At 37.2% G+C, this 21,177-nt stretch overlaps 1 protein-coding gene across 11 annotated transcripts in view; it reads left to right on the forward strand.

The window, feature by feature from the left end:
- SOX6 (SRY-box transcription factor 6) overlaps nt 1–21,177 on the forward strand; it is a 606,783-nt gene that overhangs the window by 482,406 nt on the left and 103,200 nt on the right. For 7 of the 11 annotated variants that reach the window (XM_054512032.2, XM_054512037.2, XM_054512035.1 and 4 more), the window contains 2 exons: nt 5,292–5,371; nt 6,881–7,003. In XM_054512032.2, the coding sequence (XP_054368007.1) occupies nt 5,292–5,371; nt 6,881–7,003 (203 nt within the window). The remainder of the gene's footprint in view (nt 1–5,291; nt 5,372–6,880; nt 7,004–21,177) is intronic. The other 4 variants (XM_064576794.1, XM_064576795.1, XM_045894072.2 and 1 more) reach the window with 1 other exon arrangement.

The raw sequence follows: 21,177 nt of genomic DNA on the forward strand, positions 1-21,177 counted from the left end.
TTGTTATAGGTCTGTTGAAATTTTCTATTTCTTCTTGAGTCAGTTTAGGTAATTTGTGTGTTTTAAGAAATTTGTCCATTTCTTCTAGATTGTGTAATTTTTTGGTATAGAACTGTTATCCAGTGCTTCTTTTGAATTCCTTTGTTTCATTAGCATTTACTGAGTACCATTTATTTGCATATATATATTGGGGGTGTACATATGTGTGTATATGTATATATAAATATATATATGTGTATATATATTCTTATTTAATTTTCTTTACAACTCTAAGATATAGGTGGCATTATATCTATTTTGTTAAAAGAAAAAAGATATGAATAGTCAAATAAGTTGATTAAATTTTCCAAGCTTTCCCATCTAGAAACTAGTGAAGATAGAATTCAGACTGAAGTTCTCTGATTTGATATTTTATACCCTTGCAGACATGGTTTAAGTGTGTATGATATTAAGAGAAGTCTAGCTCTTTATTTGCTGTGGAAAATATGTGATTTATATGTATGGATTCATCCAAGATGGATTCATCTTGTAATGCTAGCTATTTCTACCTCTTCCAGAATATGTAAAGCTGAGGTTTGTAACCACTATTACTGGAATACTTGAAAAATTAAATTTATATACTTGAAATCAAGGCAGTTTTTCTGAGGTTCTTTAGATTAGTAATTCCATTTTTTTTTTAAAGATTTTATTTATTTATTTGACAGAGAAAGACACAGCGAGAGAGGGAACACAAACGGGGAGTGGGAGAGGGAGAAGCAGACTCCCTGCTGAGCAGGGAGCCCGATGCGGGACTCGATCCTGGGACTCCAGGATCATGACCTGAGCCGAAGGCAGTCGCTTAACCAACTGAGCCACCCAGGCGCCCAGTAATTCCATTTTTAAATAAGAGTTTTGAGGTCCAAGAAGAAAATATGCACATCCACATAAACTAACCTAGTTTTCTGGAGATCAAGATTACTTTAACTATGCCCTTCATCACATATCGAAGCTATATCATTGGTGAGCTATATTAAGGCATGAACTTTGAGTTGATATTTTTTGATTTCTTGTAATGGATGGATTTATTTATTTTTTAATAAGATTTATTTATTCATTTGACAGAGAGAGAGAAAGAACATGAGTGGGAGGGTCAGAGAGAGGGGGAGAGAGAATCCCAAGCAGACCCCACGCTGAGCATGGAGCCCAACGTGGGGCTCTATCTCATGACCCTGAGATCATGACCTGAGCGGAAACCAGGAGTTGGACATTTAACTGAGTTCACCACCCAGATGCCCCGTAATGGATGGATTTATATCAGTTTATCCACATTCACTTATTTAATTGCTATTGTGACAAATACCATGGATTTTCATATGATTGACCAACAGTCTTATGAAATAAGTGAAGAAATTAAGATTGATCCTTGATTCTTATCTTCTTTAAAGGTATGAAAAACAATGCATATGTTCTTAGAAAATGCCCTGGGATCAAGAGTGTTCTCATCATTGATCTATTCTTGGATGAACAGAGGAGAAATTTAGCAAGAGAAATAACAGCATGGTGATCTCAGCAATATATACTTTAATCCTTGCCAATTTTTTTTTGTTCGATTGTCCTCAGAACAAATTGAAGGTTGCATTTTATTTTTAGGATCCTAAGTGTGTCATTCATTACCTGCTAACTTTTTCTGCAGTGTGATGCCTCGCAGAGATAAAGTCAGATTGACTGTGGCATTGTTTCAGAATATAGAGATGTTGTAACATTTTGCTATTCTCAATGCAGACATGCAGGCAAGAAGCAAAATGATATGTCCAAGTCTGTACTGGTGGTTGTGATTGAAATGTTTCCATATTGTAGCAAGAATGAGGATAGCTTATAAAAGTGGGGTCTACCTATAAGTTGTTTGGCAACTCAGATAATTTACCATTATCCTGTGATGCCACCACACAATAATCTGTGAGATAGTTCAGGATATGTAGTGTATTTTGATTCCGTTTTAGAGGGTGGAAAATGAAGTGTGAGATTTTGAACCAGTTACTGAAAAGTCATTGAATCCTGTCTCCTAGGTTAATGTATTTTTATTTCTCTACTCTTGCCAGCCTCTCTAAATGATTTCCTCAGTAGGTTAATTCTGAAGTTAATATCCCAGGAGACTACAGTCTAAATAATCCAGTCCCTTGTCTTTCTGAAGAATCAAAGTAAATGGACAGAATTTTACCTATGAGATTTTTGACTTCTTAATAAAAATGAAATTTATATTTAATTACAGAGGCTAGGAGTATTCTGGCAGGAGGTAGCCTGAGTCTAATGGGTCCTAGGTTCTTAGTACAAGTTCCCCCTTCTCCTGTGTTTAAGTTTTAATAAGTTCTGACTACTTTTCACTTTCCTTGAAAATTAAAAAAAGGAACTATCATTCAGAGACTCTTGCTGTGGAGCTGTTTTGGTTCCAAAGGAATGTTGCCTATTGTGACAAGTGAAACTAATGTCAGGCAAATTTTCCATAGGTTTTAAATCCTGTTTTGTATTTGTTCTGTAATCTTCAGTTAAAAATAGTTGGAAAATCTAGAAGGCTGGAAAGATGAATTTACGGAATGGGCATTATTTCCCAAATTGGCTTTTGGAGGTTGTCTTTTTACACTAGAAGTAGCAAGGGCCAGATTACAGTAGTGCCTAAAGCCAACCTGTTCCAACAGGCTTCATCTTCCTTTGTACAAATTTAGAAAGAATGGATCCTCACGCAAGCATTTCAAATCCAGAGACAAATTTGAAAAAAATTGCTACAACATGTTGACTGATTTCTTGCCAAGTCAGCCACTGAGAACTTTTACTTGACCGACTCTTATAAAGAGACGATTAAAGGGGTGGGGGTGAGGCACATAACTTTGTTATTAAAAAATCAAACTTTGCTATACCCTAAATCCGTCTTCCTCTTAACATTTTTCTCTGCTCCTTTTAACCCTGTTCTCTTCTTCACTCTTCTCTTCTCACTCTCCTGCCCTTCCCTTTTCTCTTTCTTCTAATCATTCTCTGTAATATACGCTGTTGCTCTAATGTATTCATTTTTACTTTTAGTATTGATTCAGTGATATGTTCTGGAGAAATAGCTTTCGAAAGATTGTATTCAGATACACAGATTCAAATCAGCAGAAAGGTTAAAAACATTTAAAAAATATGCTTGTCAGCAGTGGAAAGAAAGCTGTTTGTAGCCAGCAGGTGAGCTTGAGAGTACTACAGGGTGTGGTAGAGATAGTAATAAATTAACTGGCAAGCCAAAAACTATAAAAAAAAAATCAGCTATTTCATAGCATAGAAGCATGACAGCTATGAAAAAAGGAGTGCCCCAGGGAATTCTTTTAGAGTTTGATTTTTTTAAATATGTTTGACATGAAAAATGTTTTAGTACAAATAAAGCAACTGGTATTAAACTTACAGGGAGGGGGGTTGTGGTTTGGAGTTATCATGAATAATGCATGATATTTAAAGAAAGAACAGCTCTAAAATGTTCCGGGAGGCAGTCCACGTTGATGGTTGGAATGGTGATTTTTTTCCCCTATTTTTGAAGCATCATTAATTCAGTATCGTTTTGTGATTTTTTTTAACCTGATAAGATATCAACCAAAGAAATACTATTTGACTTAGATTAGGATATTCTTTCTCCAGATAATTTAGTTTAAATATCAAGAAGATCAGCCGAATTATTTAAGCATAAAGTGACAGTCATTTACTATAAAAAATAATTTGGCCTAGTTATCCTTTTTAAAAAGCTCCTGTAGCCCTGCAAACCAAAATCAACCTCATGGAAGGGGAGAAACAAGATCAGATATTTTGAACATTACTCCATAGGAGACCAGCACAATCTAGTGTTAGTGAATGCATTGTCGCAGTGCTCCATATGCAATCAGAAGCCAATTGTTACTGGACTGTGGACAAGCACCCACTGTGCTCAATGGTCTGATGAGGTATTATGGATATGATGCAAAGGGACTGTGTCGATTAGAAGCTAACAATTTGTTAAAAGTGAAAGCAACTTAACATTTACATTGGGCCCGCTGAGGCGCACTTGGTGTGGCAAGTAGGATGAGCTCCAGGAAGGGGTGGGGGGAAGGGAGCATCACGAAGGCTCCAGGTGTTAGTGTCCGTGCAGGAAAAAAAAGAGATTTTATTGCTTTCCATTTGGCTACCTTTATTGCTGTGATTCTTTCTACACTGTCTCTTCATTATTACATTCAGCTTTCAGTGTAGAAAAGTTCATGCAAAACAGCATGATTATTATAAATGTCAAAAATGTGTGGAGGAACAGCCTATTAAAATATAGCCTAGAGATAGTACATAACACTGACTTTAAATAAGTAGCTGCAGCCAAAGTGATACTCCATTAAATCACTGATAGTGTGTAATATATCCACGAGTATTAATTTTGATTTCAGTCACCACTATCAGAATACGTTCCTCATGACTTTCTCCTGGTTCTTCACGTCGCCGCACACAGCCTGTGTTCTCAGGTCACAGAAGGTCCTCCATTCCCCTGTTTAGGAGTGGCACGGAGGCAGACGTGAAGATGTGGTGTTGATCTCTGCTGAGGCATGCTCAATCTCTATCAGACTTGTAATGCAGATATCCCATGTAAAATGTGTGGCTATTTAATCAAAGCATTATCGAAGAATAAGTGAGAAGTGCCTCGTGTGCATGATTCTGTACTCGGTTCCACCAGAAGTTAATCCAGAAAACTATGGTTTCCACTCTTGCGGAGATACCAGGCATTTCACAGAATGTGGGCAGATAAGATTAGCTTCCTTCTCACCCCTATCAAATTGAAGAGGTTGCATTTTTAAAATTTTTTCTTTATTTTTTATAAAAGAAAGTTTAGGGTTATGGACAGTCAATAGCTCATAATCTTTTTTGGACTCTAATACTCTGCTTTACCTACCAAGCCAAAACTTTTTGTTGTTTCAACATAAAAACCTTAATACTTTCTCAGTGAACTGAGTGTCAGCCTGGCTTTAAGGTACTTTTTTTACTCTTAAAAAAATGATGTATTACAAGATTTCTAATGGAGTGAACATGCTTGAATTGCACATTTAATTTTTTTAACATCACATTCATGTTTTGCCAGTTTGCCTACCAGCTATCTGTTAACAAAAAGTTCCAAGGCGGCACTGCAAGTCTATGCCCAACTAAGCCTTTTGTTTCTGCAGATGTTTGGGCTTAGAGCAATGTTGTAAAGCTCAGGCAATCCAAGGACCATGTTTGTACTTGTCTGCTGCGATTCCCTGTGCATTGTCTAAACCTGTATGCATTGTTCTTTCCGACAGGTGATAACTACCCTGTGCAGTTCATTTCGTCAACAATGGCAGCTGCTGCTACTTCTGGACTCAGCCCTTTGCAGCTCCAGGTAAGTGCCAGAAGAAAAAAATGTGGGATACCAGCCAGTTCTTTAGCGGAAAACTGCTAACCAGCTGTATGCTAAATAATGGCCTGAATGTTAAATAATTTTTAAGCATAGCCTAGAAGGATTAACACCTTGTGTACTTACCATACAGAAAATAGAAAACTGCCAATTTCAGTATTTTTAAAGGCAAAATGATAGTATGGCTTAGACCTCTATATTTTCTATCAGGTGAGTTAATGGTTTTACAGTTTTGTTTTGTTTTGTTTTGTTTTTATTGCTGGCTGCCGCTATTGGATATGGTAGCTTTTTCCTTATCCGTTTTCCATCCACGTCTCCATTTATGTCCAGATGATCTTTTACACATAAACATCAAAACAGAAAACAATGTTGGGCATTTTCCTTCTTGCAGCTTATAGACTAGGGGCTGTTATCACCAGATTACCTTAACTGTTTGGTAAAATGTCAACATATTGCTCTGGAATATGTGTACCCTCATTCTCATCTTTAGCTTCATGCCAAGCCAAAAGTCCGGGCATGGCATCCCACCACATTCGGGGTTAGGGTTCTGTACTTATGCAAATGCAAAACTGGGGGAGAAAGTGTTTTGGAAGCTGGACAAAAAATCATTGGTACCTTATCTTCTTCACAGTCAAGTGAGGGGTTTACAATAGGACCAGGTGATCTTTATACCCTTCTAGCACTGCCATTTTAAGGGGAAATTGACTTTTAATATGAATATACATTTTAACAAAAACAAAAAGATAATATCATTAAAATAATGGTAAAACCGTCAGTATTTGAACAGTTAGAAAGTATGTGGTAGTGAAGAACTTGAATTTCAACACAGTGGGGAGTATAAAGATAGTCTTTTATTCTTATAATTTACTGTGAGTATTTTTGAGTTTTCTTACAAGGGAATAGCATCTGGCTAGGCATTTTTTTTCTTCTTTGCTGTTCCCTCTATGGCTTGAATATAAGAAATATGCAGATATTTTGCCATGAAAAAACATCACTGTGAGCCTTTTCAATTGGGTCTGCAAATAAATAATTTTTGCAGTACTCTGAGTTTTTGTCATAAGCCTCAACCGGAAAGCCGGGACAATGTTACCGACTATGGACTGCCTAGCAGAGCTAGACATTTTGCCTAACAGGGGCAACAGCCCTACCTCTCTTCCAAAACTTCACCTTCCCCACTGCTAACACTGGAACTCACCGCAGTTGGAAAAATCTAAAAAGAAACCTCCCTCATAATAAACCTAATCTGTGTCTCCTTTTCCATATAGCCATGCTAGAGTGTCTTCTCCAGTCAGAGGCAGAAGTACGAAACCAGTACTATTGCTTGATCCTATAACCAAGTTTCTGTGAAAGACAGTGTCTGGGTCCTCAGCCTTCTACTTTCTATTCTTTGGTGTGGTCAGTACCCTGGATTTAGAAATATGTGTTCTGTTTCATGAGTTCTGACAGTATGTTTTGTCTTTTTTTTTTTTTTTTTCTGAATATGCTACTAAACAGAAGGGTCATGTCTCCCACCCACAAATTAACCCAAGGCTAAAGGGCCTAAGTGACCGTTTTGGCAGGAGTTTGGACACCTTTGAACATGGTGGTGGCCACTCTTACAACCACAAACAGATTGAGGTATGAATGCTTCCATTGATGCTTCATTGGGTGGGGGACTGGATTGTTCAGTCATATTCTAGGCTTTTTTTTTTTTTCCCCCTTAAAGTGGCAAACACTCGACCTAAACACTAAAATGTGACCTTTCCCTTTTTCTCATTCCTAAGGAGCCTCATTTTTGCTCCTTTTCTTTCACAGAAGGAGGCAAGCCCCAAACCAATGTCCCCAATGACTTAGGTTGTTTATTGCTATATATTTAGGCAAATTCTTTACAGGTATCTTCAGAACCATCCCTTTTCCCCTTACTTGTTTGCTCCTTTTTGTGTATAGTGCTGTACAATGTTTATAAGCACTTAAACATTTTTTAAAAACTCTCATTTGCCCATATAACAACCCTGAAAAGTTGATCAAATATAATCCTTCTTACATAGACAAAACAGTGGTGGTTCAGAGAGGCCGAGGCTGCACAATATTCCCAGAGTCAGAGTTAGTACTCAAGATTTCTAACGGTCTGATTCAGGGTTCTGAATCTTGTTTTCTCTGGCTGAGGGAGGGCCGGGTGGCTGGGCTTGACTGGTTGCTTTTTTGCCCCATGAATGTCTGTAGTATCCCTTTCATATTTAACTTCCAATAAAGCTCTTTGTTGTTTTTGTGGGATATTCTTACCACTCGGGAGAAGATGGCTTTATGGGTCTTTTGAAAACCAAGCCCTTTTCTTCTATAGGGGTCTAGAACTCATCTCTGTAATTTCATGTTTGATTTCTCTCTCATATCACTGGAGTCCCTCTCCAGGATTATTAGCTACTGAAGGGCTGCCAGCTATCTGTTGAATCACCAAAATAAATAAATAAATAAATAAATTAATTAATAAATTAATTAATTAATTAAAAATAAAATAAAAAATAAATAAATGGAGACAGGCTACCTCAGACTGAAACACACTTTAACTTTCTGGGTTAGATCTAATACTAAATGTTATGTTCTAACCTACGATGGGAAACTCAACTCAAAAAAAAAAAGAAAAGAAAAGAATTACATCAAGCAAAGCTATATATTCAGATCCTATTGGCTCTGGCAGTCTATACATATCAAATACTGTATAATCAATAGAGTATCCCCTTAATTTATCTTCTCTGCTGCTTTTAAACCTGTATTTTTGAAAAATAATAGAGAAAGCTCACACGTAAGAAGAAAAAAGAGGACAAGATCAAAAGCCACCTTGGAGGTAGCCTAAGGAAGAGTTCCAGAGCTTGCTGCCTGCCTCCCTCTTCCCCTGTCACTTTGATATAAGTTATACGGGGGCTTCCCACCCAGACATGACCAGGCATATACTGTCAGAGTATCTGCTATCTTCTAGACAGCAATAAGGGATTTCTTTCATAAGGCTTTCCTTTGGCTGCAGAGAAGGTACCATATTTCTGGACATTTTGAAGATCTGCCATTCCTGGGGTTGCTAAAATGTAGAAATAACTGCATACAGGGAACAAGACTTCCTTTGAGATGCCAGTTAGCAAGCTTCTCGGCTCAGGACAGATAGTTTTTTTTTTTTTTTAAAGATTTTATTTATTTATTTGAGAGAGAGAATGAGAGACAGAGAGCATGAGAGGGAAGAGGGCAGAGGGAGAAGCAGACCCCCGCTGAGCAGGGAGCCCGATGCGGGACTCGATCCCAGGACTCCAGGATCATGACCTGAGCTGAAGGCAGTCGCTTAACCAACTGAGCCACCCAGGCACCCAGGACAGATAGTTTGTTAAATGTTTAAGTGCTTGGACAAATGTGAAAGCAGGTGGTCTTGGCTCAGACTCAAGACTTCCTCTCTTTTATTTTCTCTTGAGGTGTTGAGATCTATCCCATCCACCTTTCTCCATCAGCAGTTTTTTACCCAGTCGCTTCTTTGACTAATTTTTTCACTTAGGTTGACTTCTCTCCCTGCCACCAGCATGGATCCCTGATGCTGCCAAATCTGGCTTCTTTTGGGTTTCTGGAAACTATGTTGTCATCTCGGGGAGTGCCAGATCCATGTAGTTCTGTAGCGGTGCTGATCTAGAAGCACAGCATATGCCCCACGTCTATCACTCGCATTAGGATAAATAGAGAACCAGTTAGTGAGGGAACCCTTAGATTTTGCAGTTTAAGTTTGGGCCTACTTGAAAGTTTCCTGGGTTTTTGTTAATTCTCGCTCTGTTTTCTTGCTTTCATTTTTTGCACCTTTTTTTTTTTTTTTCTGCCTGTCAAGAAACCTTTGCTCTGTTTGCTTATATGGTACGCTGGTTAGAAAAGATTGACCTTGTTTGAAGGGCAGGTTTCCCAAACTTTCCTGGTATGAGCATCCCATGTTTATGGGGACGTCCACGAAAGCACAGTAGACATACACGTCTGAGCTACTACAGAAACTCACCTTTGAAATCGTAAGCAAAAGTAGAGAGAAAATTTAATAATATCTTGCTTTATTGATTTTAAAGTCTGCTCTCTTTTCTAATTCTTCCTCCCTTTGACAAGCTAAAATGTCACAGCTCTGTTAACAATCACGATCGTGATAGATTGTTGATACTAAGGAAGCATTACAATTACGTTAACTGGTTTTATTTCTAAACAGAGATTCTCAGGAAGAAAAGCCCACAGCATGTACATGCCACCCTCACCCTGCCTCACCACCTTCATATACACCTGGCTGCATTGCTCAGAACTAGTCCTTCTTACCTGATGTCACAGTTCATTTGTTCTTCAAAGGTTGTGACTTCTAACATTAATGAGCCTGGATAAATCTTAACAGCATTTATAGTTCTACCCTGAAAGCCCGAAATTTTGTTATCAAGTAGGAAAAAAAAAAAGGTATTTAAAGTGCAAAGACCCTTCTTACATTAGCATCTTCCAGTTCTTTCTTTCTTTCAAATAAGCAAGATACAGGAAAGCCTTGGTACTCTGTGCTGATCTAAGGCATGGTTTTCTCTGCCTCAGGGGCACAATATTAGGAGAGAGAAGGCCGAAGAATGCTATTTTTAGTTGAACAGTTCAGCAGATGGAGGCATGAATACTCATATATCTGAAGGTTGAGGGGCTTGAACCATTAATTTTGATAATGTATTTAACCCTGGGAACAATCAGAAACTGTAACTCTAAGATAACAGTGCTTTTGACCTTTAGAGAACAGAGGGCACTTGCTATAGTAAACAATATATTATATTGCTACTTATTCCAATTCTCTACCCGTATAAATTTCAGGACCAGTTGCCATTTGCTTTCCTCAGCTATGTTAGCATTGGTCCTTCAAGTACATCAGAAAGAATGTTAAGGAAGGGGGACCAGTATAATGAGGCAGTCATATAAATATGGCCTTTCAGTAGCTAAGAGGTTAAATTGTTTCTGAAGAAATACTGTCTCAGCAACTAAGCTCTGAGTAACTTCTTTCTTTTTTTAAATGAAAAAGTAGCTTCAATGTATCAATTCATTTTATGTGGTGACTTTCAACATGATAGACCCTTAAAAGTAATTTTGTTTTGCTTTATTTTGTTTGTAATTGGAAGTAATGTTGCTTCCTAGATGTACCTTATATTAAATACAATCTGGTACCATAGCATGCAAAGTGATACACCTGTCTCCTGCTTTCTTATTAAATGATGCATGCTTCTCTTTAGCAAATACAGCAGTTAAATATCACACAGCTTAAGAATTTCTAATTAAAATATCTCCACATGTCAGCATATTGGTAATGTATTATTTTAATCCATTTATTTTGTTTATGAAACAGTGACATATGTTTAGATTGTGAAATATATGAGCCTTAAAAATCAACTTTATTGAAGAAAATTAATTCCTACACTACTGTCTCAGTAATGTGTTCGCTCACCCAGTCAGTCACTGGCGGCACTGCCAGTCTTAATGTTGGATAGACACACTTACCAGTTTTATCTGCATAACAGTCTTGGAAAGAAGCAATAGCAGTTCTTTTTCTGAATGCCAAATGACAGAGTTTTTCTTTCCTTCCTTTTTTTTTTTCTTTCTTTCTCATGAATTCAAACCTGCCCCCCCCCAAACACTTTTTGTGGCTTTTTTTTTTTTTTTTCAATACAGTGAGGCATGGGATTGAGTATATGTACAGGAGATTCTCTGAAAGACCAATCAAAATTAAAAACAAGCTAGTTACCTTTTCAAAGTTAGACATAGTAATTTGTTTGTCAGCAGGGAGATGTTTGGGTCAGCCCTGAGATAAAGTGACTGTCAGCAGTTATTCTTACAAGACAAGTAATTTCACTCAATGTATTACTGACAGATTGCTCACTTCTCTGAATCACCAGAGAAAACAAACTTAATATTGTTACAGGCAGAGTTTCTGTCTTCATTAGCCTCAGAGAATGATTTTTATCAAGCATTCAAAGCCTACCAAGCTTTAGTTGGAACATATTTTAACAGACAAGTTCTTATAATGATAGTATGGATAGTAGCTAAAATGAAAGGGATTAAATATTAAAATTTTTAAATATCAATATAAGTAGATTTTTCACCTTTATTTGATGGCCACTATGTATACTTTAGGGGAGACTTGAGGAAAGGAGTATAATTAGAGCCTTAACACACTAGGAAAACCTATCAATCATAAGTTGCTCTTAAATGAAACTATTAAAGTCTTGCCAAGTTTGCAAAGATGGAGGAGAACAATTGAAATTTTTGCAGAAGTAAATGCAAACACATATTTTATTTAAATGATATTGTCAATTTTCATGCTACAAATGGAAAGTGAAGAAGGTAGTACCCATCAACATCGAGAGTGCTCTAATTCTATTTCAGTTCCAGCCTGAATCTTTATGATATTGTATTTAGATGCTCTTCTCTGGCTCATACCCTGTTTTCTTGTTTGCAGTTGTAAACATGCCTCAGTGCTGTAGAGGAATGAGAGGGTGAGTTAGGTTTTGCTGGGTAGGCTGGGGAGGTTATCATTTCTAATAGCGAGTTGAATAAAGAGTTGATTAGAGTGACCTATTACTAGCTACCTAATGAAGAAAAAGGAATGCACTGATTCAAAGCTTGTTTTGAGGATGCCAACCATGGGGCTGTGCTTTGAGGAGAAATGCTTTCTTTTCCCTTAAACAGCCTTCTCTCACCCCTTTTGACTTTAAGAGTGTGATGGAACTTGGGAGTACCATTACAACTGAGATTAGATGAGCTGTGGACTAATGAACTCCACTTTGGAATCAGAATCTTGGATTAGAGTTTCCACTGTTACTTGCCATGTTGTCCTGTAGTGCTCTCAGATTACCTTTTTTTAATTGTAAAATGGGGAATAATAATCATTTTCAGGGTTGTTGTGCATAGTAAGTGGGGTAAGGAGGCATGTATTAGATTTCCAAAAGAAAAAAAAATCTTCATTAAAATGGAAAAAACTTTCCAACATCCAATAAGCAGTCAATTCTCCTCTACCTTTGCTGCCTGAAGTGCTTCTGAAGGGCAGCTCTAATCTACTACAATGTAAGTCACTGCTTTCAGGGATTTTGTCTCTTTTGTTTACTGTTGAATCCCCAGTATTGTCTGGCATAGTGGTAAAATGAATGACTTCATGAATTTCATCTTTGGTGGCTATCTGGAACCCAAGTTGCTTTGAAAACATTTTTCTTGGATATGTTTGGTCAGGTGCCCTGTGTTTAGGGAGGCACTATTTCATATAAAGAACTTTTTATTTCTAGGTATGCTTCTTAAGAAAAACAGCAGGTACCAAGTGAATCCTGATGGAGGTTAAAGAAATATAGGCAGGTCAAAGAAGGATGCAAAATATGAAAACATTTCCTAGTGTTTGGAAATCAGACTTGTATTCAATGAAACAGAATAAGCTTATATCTACCCACAAATTAAAACATTGGGTACACTGGATTTTCTTTTAGAAATGTGATTTTCAGTAGGTTTTAAGGTAATACCTAAAAGTTGAGAGAATGTGGCTCTTCTCACATATAAGCCCTGTTAATCACTGTATTTAAGTTATGTGATTGATGAGATGTTCAGGTGTACTCACAGAGATGGTTTACTAGGAGCCCAGGACCTTGGGATTGCAAAACTAGTGCAGTCCTCTATCTTTCCTAATGTAAGATTTCTACCAATATTCATTTATCTCCAGCCTCACTAATTAATCTATAAACAGGGAGCTCCCAGTGTGTGAATACTTGTATTTAAACAGACTGCGTGTAAGATGCAATGGTTTCTAAAATAGTAACAGGTATTTTTATTCCTGTTTTTTCCAAACTGGAGTTTCAAGATATTGTTTGTTTGGTATCATATATTACATATCTGTATGCTTATATGTTATTAGGGGCTACCTTGGAAATCAGAGAGATGGTGTGATTAAGGATACATTGGATGGTTTGAAAGCAAAACATTCCTGTGTTTTCAAAAATGTTTCACTTCACTTTCCAATCATAGAATAAGTCAGGATATGCAACATTTAGGAGATTTAAATCAGAAAAAGATATGATGAAATATTTTGACATGTCAGGTAACAGAACAGACTGAGCAGGACAAAAGTGTTTTTAAAAAATCACCTTATTGAGGTATGACTGACATACAAAAAGCCGCACATGTTTATTATATACAATTGGATGAGTTTGGAGATAAGCACACATCCATGAAACCATACCACAAACTATGCCATAAACATATTCATCACCCACACTTCTTCTTCTTCTTTTTGTTATTATTTTATGTGATAAGAACATTTAACATAACATCTACCATCTTAGTAAGTTTTTAAGTATACAGTACAGAATTAGGAATCACATGCTCTATGCTATATAATAAATTTCTTAACTGTAACTGTGCCCTTTGACTAATACCTCGCATTTCCCCTTCCCCAATTCCTGGCAACCCCATTCTATTCTCTGCCCCTATGAGTTTGACTATTTTAGATTCCTTACGTAAGTCATATTTCACAGTATTTGTCTTTCCATGTCTGGCATATTTAACTTAGCATACTGTCCTACAAGTTCATCCATGTTGTTGCAAATGGCAGGGTTTCCTCCTTTTTTAAGGCTGAATAATATTCCATTTTAATCCGTTTATTTTCTTTATCCATTCATCTGTCAGTGGGCATTTAGCTTTCTTCCACATCTTGGCTATTGTGAATAATGCTTCAAGGAACATGGGAGTGAAGATACCTCTTTGAGATCTTGATTTCAGTTCCTTTTTATACATTCCCAAAAGTGTCAGGTCTTACATTCAAGTCTTTAGTCCATTTTAGTTTAATTCTTATGTATGGCTTAAGATAAAGGTCCAATTTAATTATTTTGCATGTGGATATTCAGCTTTCCCAATGCCATTCATTGAAAAGACTATCCTTTCCCTATTGGGTATTCTCATTCCCTTTGTCAATGATTCTTTGACTGTATATGTTTGAGTTTATTTCTGATTTCTGCATTCTGTTCCATTGCTCTATATATCTGTTTTATGTCACTATCATAGTGTTTTGATTACTGTAACTTTGTAATATATTTTGAAATTAAGAATTGTGATACTTCCAGCTTTGTTCTTGTTCAAGATTGCTGTGGCTGTTCAGGGTCTTTTGTAGTTGCATATGAATTTTAGAATTGGGTTTGGTTTTTTTTTTATATTTCTGTAAAAAACACCATTAAGATTTCGATAGGCATTGTATTGCCTCTCTAGATCACTGGATGGTATGGACATTTTAACAATATTAATTTTTCAATCAAAAAATACTTTTAGTGACATTTTAATTAAAAGGGATTGAGAAGCTCGGTTGGATGGATTCCCCTCATAGATACGATCCCGTGGAAGAATAAAATTGATCAGTAGAGCTACACATAGTTAATACCACTCTGCCAATTTCCCTTTCTCTTTCATTTGTAGAAAAATTCATATGCTACAGGTATACATGTTTGTACGAAATCCATCTAAATTGCAAATTCAGGGAAAATTTGTAACAGTTCAAGCTCTCTGCAGTGATTTAAAACCATCCATGCTTTATTTTGACTGTTTTAAATTATTAGGATTAGGATAATAACTGGATTCTCTTACATATCTTCCAAGCCTAAATGGCACTAATAATGGATTCTTTTCTAAATATAAATAAATGAGCCCAAAACATCTACTCTGTACTGGTTGCTGTGTGGATAAAAAAATCACTGTATGTTCCATTTTCAGTCCTCCCTTATAATTGATGACATCAGTAGGGTCATCTTGAGTCAGACTGAGAGGAATTAATTTGTTTGTTTGTTTTTTAGTTTTATAAATACCAATTCCTTTATATTTATAATTGTTTTAATGTGGTGTTAGCTAAGTATTTGCATTTCCTTTTTACACACTAAAAAAATGGAGGCAAAGTAGAGCCAAATCAATTTCCCAAGACTTCCATCCTCTTGGTTTAAGGACTTAAATCAGAATTCTTAATTTCCAGGAAACTGCATTGAGTTCATTCCTTATGTGTTTCTCTTATAGCACAGCTGTAATACTTGTAACCGACCTTTGATGTCATAATATATAAATTAATCTAGACTATGATCCTTGGTAACTCATCAGTGATTTCCCTAATGCTATTGACCTTGAGCAGTATGAACTAAAACAAAAATAAATAAATGATAGGTATGTATAAAAAACTTATCGCTTAAAATGTATACATGTGTTGACCATCTCCAACCCTATAAAGTGCAAACATACAGTACTCATGCAAGGCCAGTTTGAAATAGAGCTGTTTTTAATCTAGAAAAACCCATTTTTGGGATATTTATCAAATTTTCACTCTAATTCACTTATCCATTGAAATTAAAGTAAGAATGAAGTATTACAGCTTTTCTTTTTTAACTCTTGTTACTTGAAATTACACGGTAACTTTGAATATGACTGGTTTCAATGATACAGCACTTAGTGTATCTTAGAGTTGTATCAAAATGTTTCTTTTAAAAGGGAGCTTATAGATTATCATGCTCAGGAACTTTGGAAAAGTTTGTATGAAAATTCAAAAGTAACAAATTTAGTCATTCAGTTATTCAACAAATATTTATCCAGTGCCAAGTATTATTCTAGACCAATGGTCCTCAATAAGAGGCAGTGTTGCCCCCTACGGTTCAGGTGACATGTCTGGAGACATTATTGATTGTTATGACTTGGGGGTAGGGATGGAGATACTACTGGCATCTAGTGGGTAAAACCTCTAGGGATGCTGCTGAATATCCTACAAAGGACAGCTCCCCCCCCCCGGCGCCCCCCGCCGCCCACCCCGACTAACAAAAATGATCCTGTCCAAAACATAGTCATGCTGAGGTTGAGAAAACCTGTCTTAGATATTGGGAGAATAACAGTGAATAAAACAAAGTCCTTGCCTTCATGGAGTTTACATTCTAGTAGGGGAGAAAGAAAATGGGGAAAGAAATGTATGATAAAGAGTTAGGATTGCAAATCTTACTCATCTTAGCAGAAGTATCCCACCTATCAATCTGCCTGTACATCTGAACCTGGATGGGCAGGTTTTTAAAAGCTGAGACTTATTTGATTATTTATCCTCAGCTCCACTTTGATCTTCAAAACTAAGAATTTTTTTTATTAACATATAATGTATTATTTGTTTCAGGGGTTCAGGTCTGTGATTCATCAGTCTCACACAATTCACAGCGCTCACCATAGCACATTTTATTCTAGCAGTCACTTCTGGCTAGAACACTCACAGTTCTCCTCAGTCCCATCTTTTCAGTTGTGCTAAGCACACCATCTACTCTGACTTTCAGTAAAGGAATATTATTTCTGACCGTAATAGTATGGAAGTCTATCTTTTTTTTTTTTTAAAGATTTTATTTATTTATTTGACAGAGAGAGACACAGCGAGAGACGGAACACAAGCAGGGGGGGTGGAGAGGGAGAAGCAGGCTTCCCGCAGAGCAGGGAGCCCGATGCGGGACTCGATCCCAGGACCCTGGGATCATGACCTGAGCCGAAGGCAGTCGCTTAACCGACTGAGCCACCCAGGCGCCCTGGAAGTCTATCTTTCAGAGTGAAGTAAATATGAAATTTGGTGAGGACCTGGGAACTGTTGATTAGTTTTTATAGGATGCTGTTTATGGAGATCCCATAGGATGAGTGGAATCATTCTTGGCAGAAAACCTGTATTTGATGTGTGAATTGGATATTACAAAGGAAACCTGAATTTCTTTCTAGAAACAAAATGAAACAGAACAGATATAAGAATAGTATGGATATTATTTGTATGTATACAGATATACACATACCAACACACATATAATACACATTGTATAGTTTTTTACAGTTTAATGAGCAATTTATATTTCAGCTTTATAATAAATGTGCTTAATATTATCCCCATATTTTAGAAGAAGAAAGTGAGGCTCAGATGGATTAAGTAACTTGGACCAGATTATTCATCTATTAAACAAAATTAGGACTATAAGAGATGTTTTAAGTGCATTTTGAAATTTACTTCTTGACTGGCATTCTTTGCCTTAAAGTCTGCTGACTGATACGTAGGAAGCACAGTCATTTAGAAGCTTTTGTGCATAACTTACTCCCCTCTTATAGTATTCAAGTGAATTAAAAGTAATTTAATTACATTAAAAAAGGGGGAAATTTCAAAGTCAACATGACATTCTTGGGATCCCAGAGAGTTCATGTATTTTCCAAATTTCCAGGTAGCTGTCCAGAAGAAACTTCAAGCCTAGTAGAATTTAACAAGGATAAGAACTATCATGAAATCTGCCTTATCTCATTCTGTAGTTTTCTTTTGAGGAAAATGCTTAGAATGTTTTTGCCGAGTGCCAGAGCTCGATTCTTTGGAGGGTTTCTGGGGCTGTCTTCTAATTTTCAAAGTTTCGATGAGTGTCTGGGAGTAGCTGGGGAGTGTGTCCTTGCCCATCCCCAGACCGTGCTGCTCTCTGAGCATGTTCAGCAGGTTGCATGCCAGCAGAGGAAGCAGATGTTTGACCATACTGGAATGGAGCGCCTGCTGCATCAGGAGCTGGGGATTCCTCTTGACATCTGGACATGGCAGGGTCGGGATGCCTGCCTCGGGCCAGGAGGCTGTGGGGGCTGCGGGGCAGAGAGCACAGAGTCTTTGCTGCTCTTTAAGCGATTAGTGCACTGAAGCAGCAATAATGTTGAATTATCGCTTGGCTGCGTTCTTCTCAGCAATCTTGGGACAATAGGAGAGTCAGGAAGGAGCCTTTACAGTAAAGTCATGTTCAGAGAGACAAGACTAATTATAGAGTATTAAAAGAGCTCTATTTTAAGTGATTTCATTTACAAATAGCTCTGGACAGTGTATGGAACTTTTTAAAACTGTAAACCCGATAGCTGAAAAAGACTTCTAATTGAAAGTGGCTAGTTTAGAGCCATTATTTCAGCAACTGTCCAGTTTTAGAGTTTGGCCAAGTAGTGCTACAGAAGATAGAACATCCGCCAAAAAGAGAAAATACACCAATCCTTGTAGCTATCAGGGCGAGTTCTCTAACTTGAGAGGAAGGAAGACTTTTAGGTAAGAGATTGACTGAATTATGCACTGGCTTTTACGGTTTTACTTTATCACACTGAAAACTGGTCTGCATTTGCTACCCAGAACTGAAACCATCTGTTACACCAATTTCCTTTATGGTATGTGTTATTTCAGCACAATAGATATAGAAATGTGTAGGTTAAAATATGTTTTGTGATGAACAGTTGATGCATTATGTAGCTTTTCCTCTTATAATTTTTCCTTAGTGAGACCTCTGCGTTCAAGGAAACCTTCTTATAAACACGTTATGGCTGGTTGTGTTCACGGTAGTATATTGGAGAAGAACGCAGTGTTGCTCTCACTTAACCTCATATTCTAAGGGGGGTATATTTAATTAACACTGGTGAGAGGCTGACCTGAGAGGCTGTGGAAAGTGATTGAGCTGCATTTTCCAAGCTCTGGTCTAGTCAGCTGGGAGAGAAATTAAAAAAAAAAAAAATTAGAAAGTACTATTTTCTGAAATTCCCTCTAACTAAGCTGTATTTCAACGGGCCATTTAATGCTCAAATGGACAAAGGTATTACTTCAGTCATTGAATTGTATCAAACTCCTTCTCAGAGGCCCAGTTTAAAAACTCTGAAGGAAAAGTGGTTTAGCATCGCATTCTCAATGGAGTAGCACTTGCTCTGCTTAAAAAGAAAAAAGCAAATAAATTAAAAAAAAAAAAAAACAGGAGAAACACTCACTGTCAGTAAATGCAGTGGAGCTTGTGATCCATGTAGTCCTCACAACACTGGGATTGCCCTCTGGAGTTTAAGAGTTCCTTAGCCCCCGTACAAAAAGACACCCCTCTCTGCAGCATGGCTGTTTATCTGCTCAGAACATTTTCTTCACGTCCAAGCAAGTGTTTGCTCCAGGACCCAAGGGGCAGTCTCTGGATAATACACAGGTAAATCATTGGCTTCGATGGAACACAACCAGGAGAGAGTGAGAAGCTTTGTTGAGATAATAGAGGTCTGGATGTGACTAACTGGGGTGGAAGTCCTTCATTTCCCCATCCATTTATCAGTCATTTTAATAATGAGGCATTTCTTAGTCATTTTAATAAAGAGACATTTTTTAGTCCCAGAGCAAAATAGTCAGACATAATTCATCTATATCCAACCATACGATTCCTGATTTTAGATCCACCTCTGCCACATCTCCTGATTATGAAACACTATCACCAAACACAGATATACTTCACTATGAAATGGGGAAATGACTGTATATCATTAGGTGATGATTTGCCACCATGTATTGCAGCAACATGCTTCCTCTTTACTCAGCAGCTCGCTTGCTCTCTGACATGTTTTCTGTCTGTACAATAGTGAATGGCTTGGAGGTTTCAAGAAAGCAGCGCTTCTTGGTTCCTCAAGACCTCTTCAGTTAACAGAGCTATGTGACCAAAAACAAACCAACCAACCAACAAAAAAGAGCTATGTGACCTTGAGCTAACTTTCCCTGCACCTCAGTCTCCTCATCTGAGAAATGGAGATGATGACACCTCCCATATTGCAAGGATTAAATGAAGTAACACAATCCAGTGGCCTAGCACAATATCTGCCACATGGTAAATACTCAATAAACATCATTTCTCTCCACACCTTTATACTAGTATCTCTCTTATTCATGTATTCATTAAAAAAATATTTTAAAAACATATACTACATGCTTTAGGTACTCAGACTAAGCAAGCTATTGACCTCTTATAATAATAGCCTAGGGAGGAACTCAACTAAATGAGCAAAACGTCAAAGTGATAAGAACAAATGACATGTGGCAAATCATTTGGTAAATATGTATATAAATATATTCACTTATTGGTGACCAAGCTGGTTGTATATAGGCTTTTTGAAATCTTTTTTGTCCTAATACCTATGCCCAATGACTGCTCCTGAATTCAAAAAGCATAAGGCCCAGTGCAGTGTTCTTCAGAAAGAAGTGATGGCCAGGCAGTGAATAAGGTACTTTAAACTGGACTTTCTACTAATCAAGAAAAAAATGCCACCATATTGAAAGAAAAGCCTTCACAAATAGGCAATGAAATTGTAAATTGCATAGATTTCCAGAGCTGGAAAGGCCCTCAGAGGCCTTGAGGGCCAAATCTGAACTCTACCACCAGTTCCATGAGCATGGGCAAATTAATCTTCCTATGCGCACAGATTCCATTAAATGGGATTAGGAGTAATACTCACCCCAAAGGGCAGTTGTGAAGAATAAATAAGAAAATCCTTATGAAAAGTGCTTTACACACTGTCAAGTATTATGTGAAGTTTTTGGTTTTACAGTTGAAGAGACTGAGGCCCAGAAGGGTGGATTAACTTGACCAAAGCCACACAGTTTGTAAGTGGCCTGGGTTAGGATATGCGGAATTGTGAGGCAACGCTGTGAAGAGCTAAATTTGATTGCTTCTTTTAAATACATTTATAAGAAAAGAACTGGCCAAGAGGACAGTATAGCTCATGCCTGTACCTGTTCTGGGTGCAGGTGGGTGGGGATGAGTTTTTGTAGAGAGAGATTTTTTGCAATTGAATGTACCAACCTAATGAAGGTTATCCTTTAAAAAAACAAGTGTAAGACCCTGTAACAAGTAGCAACAAGACCAGAATCCAAGCTTATATTAACATGGAAAAAAGGGATTTATTATTTAATTAATTCACTCCTGCATCGATTCCCCAAATGTTTATTAAGTACCTACTGTGTGTAGTAAGCTCGCTTTCTA

The sequence above is a fragment of the Mirounga angustirostris genome, unplaced genomic scaffold (genome assembly GCF_029215605.1).
Source record: "Mirounga angustirostris isolate CCGP_5_RB_7025 unplaced genomic scaffold, mMirAng1.0.hap1 SCAF_13, whole genome shotgun sequence".
NCBI lineage: Eukaryota > Metazoa > Chordata > Mammalia > Carnivora > Phocidae > Mirounga > Mirounga angustirostris.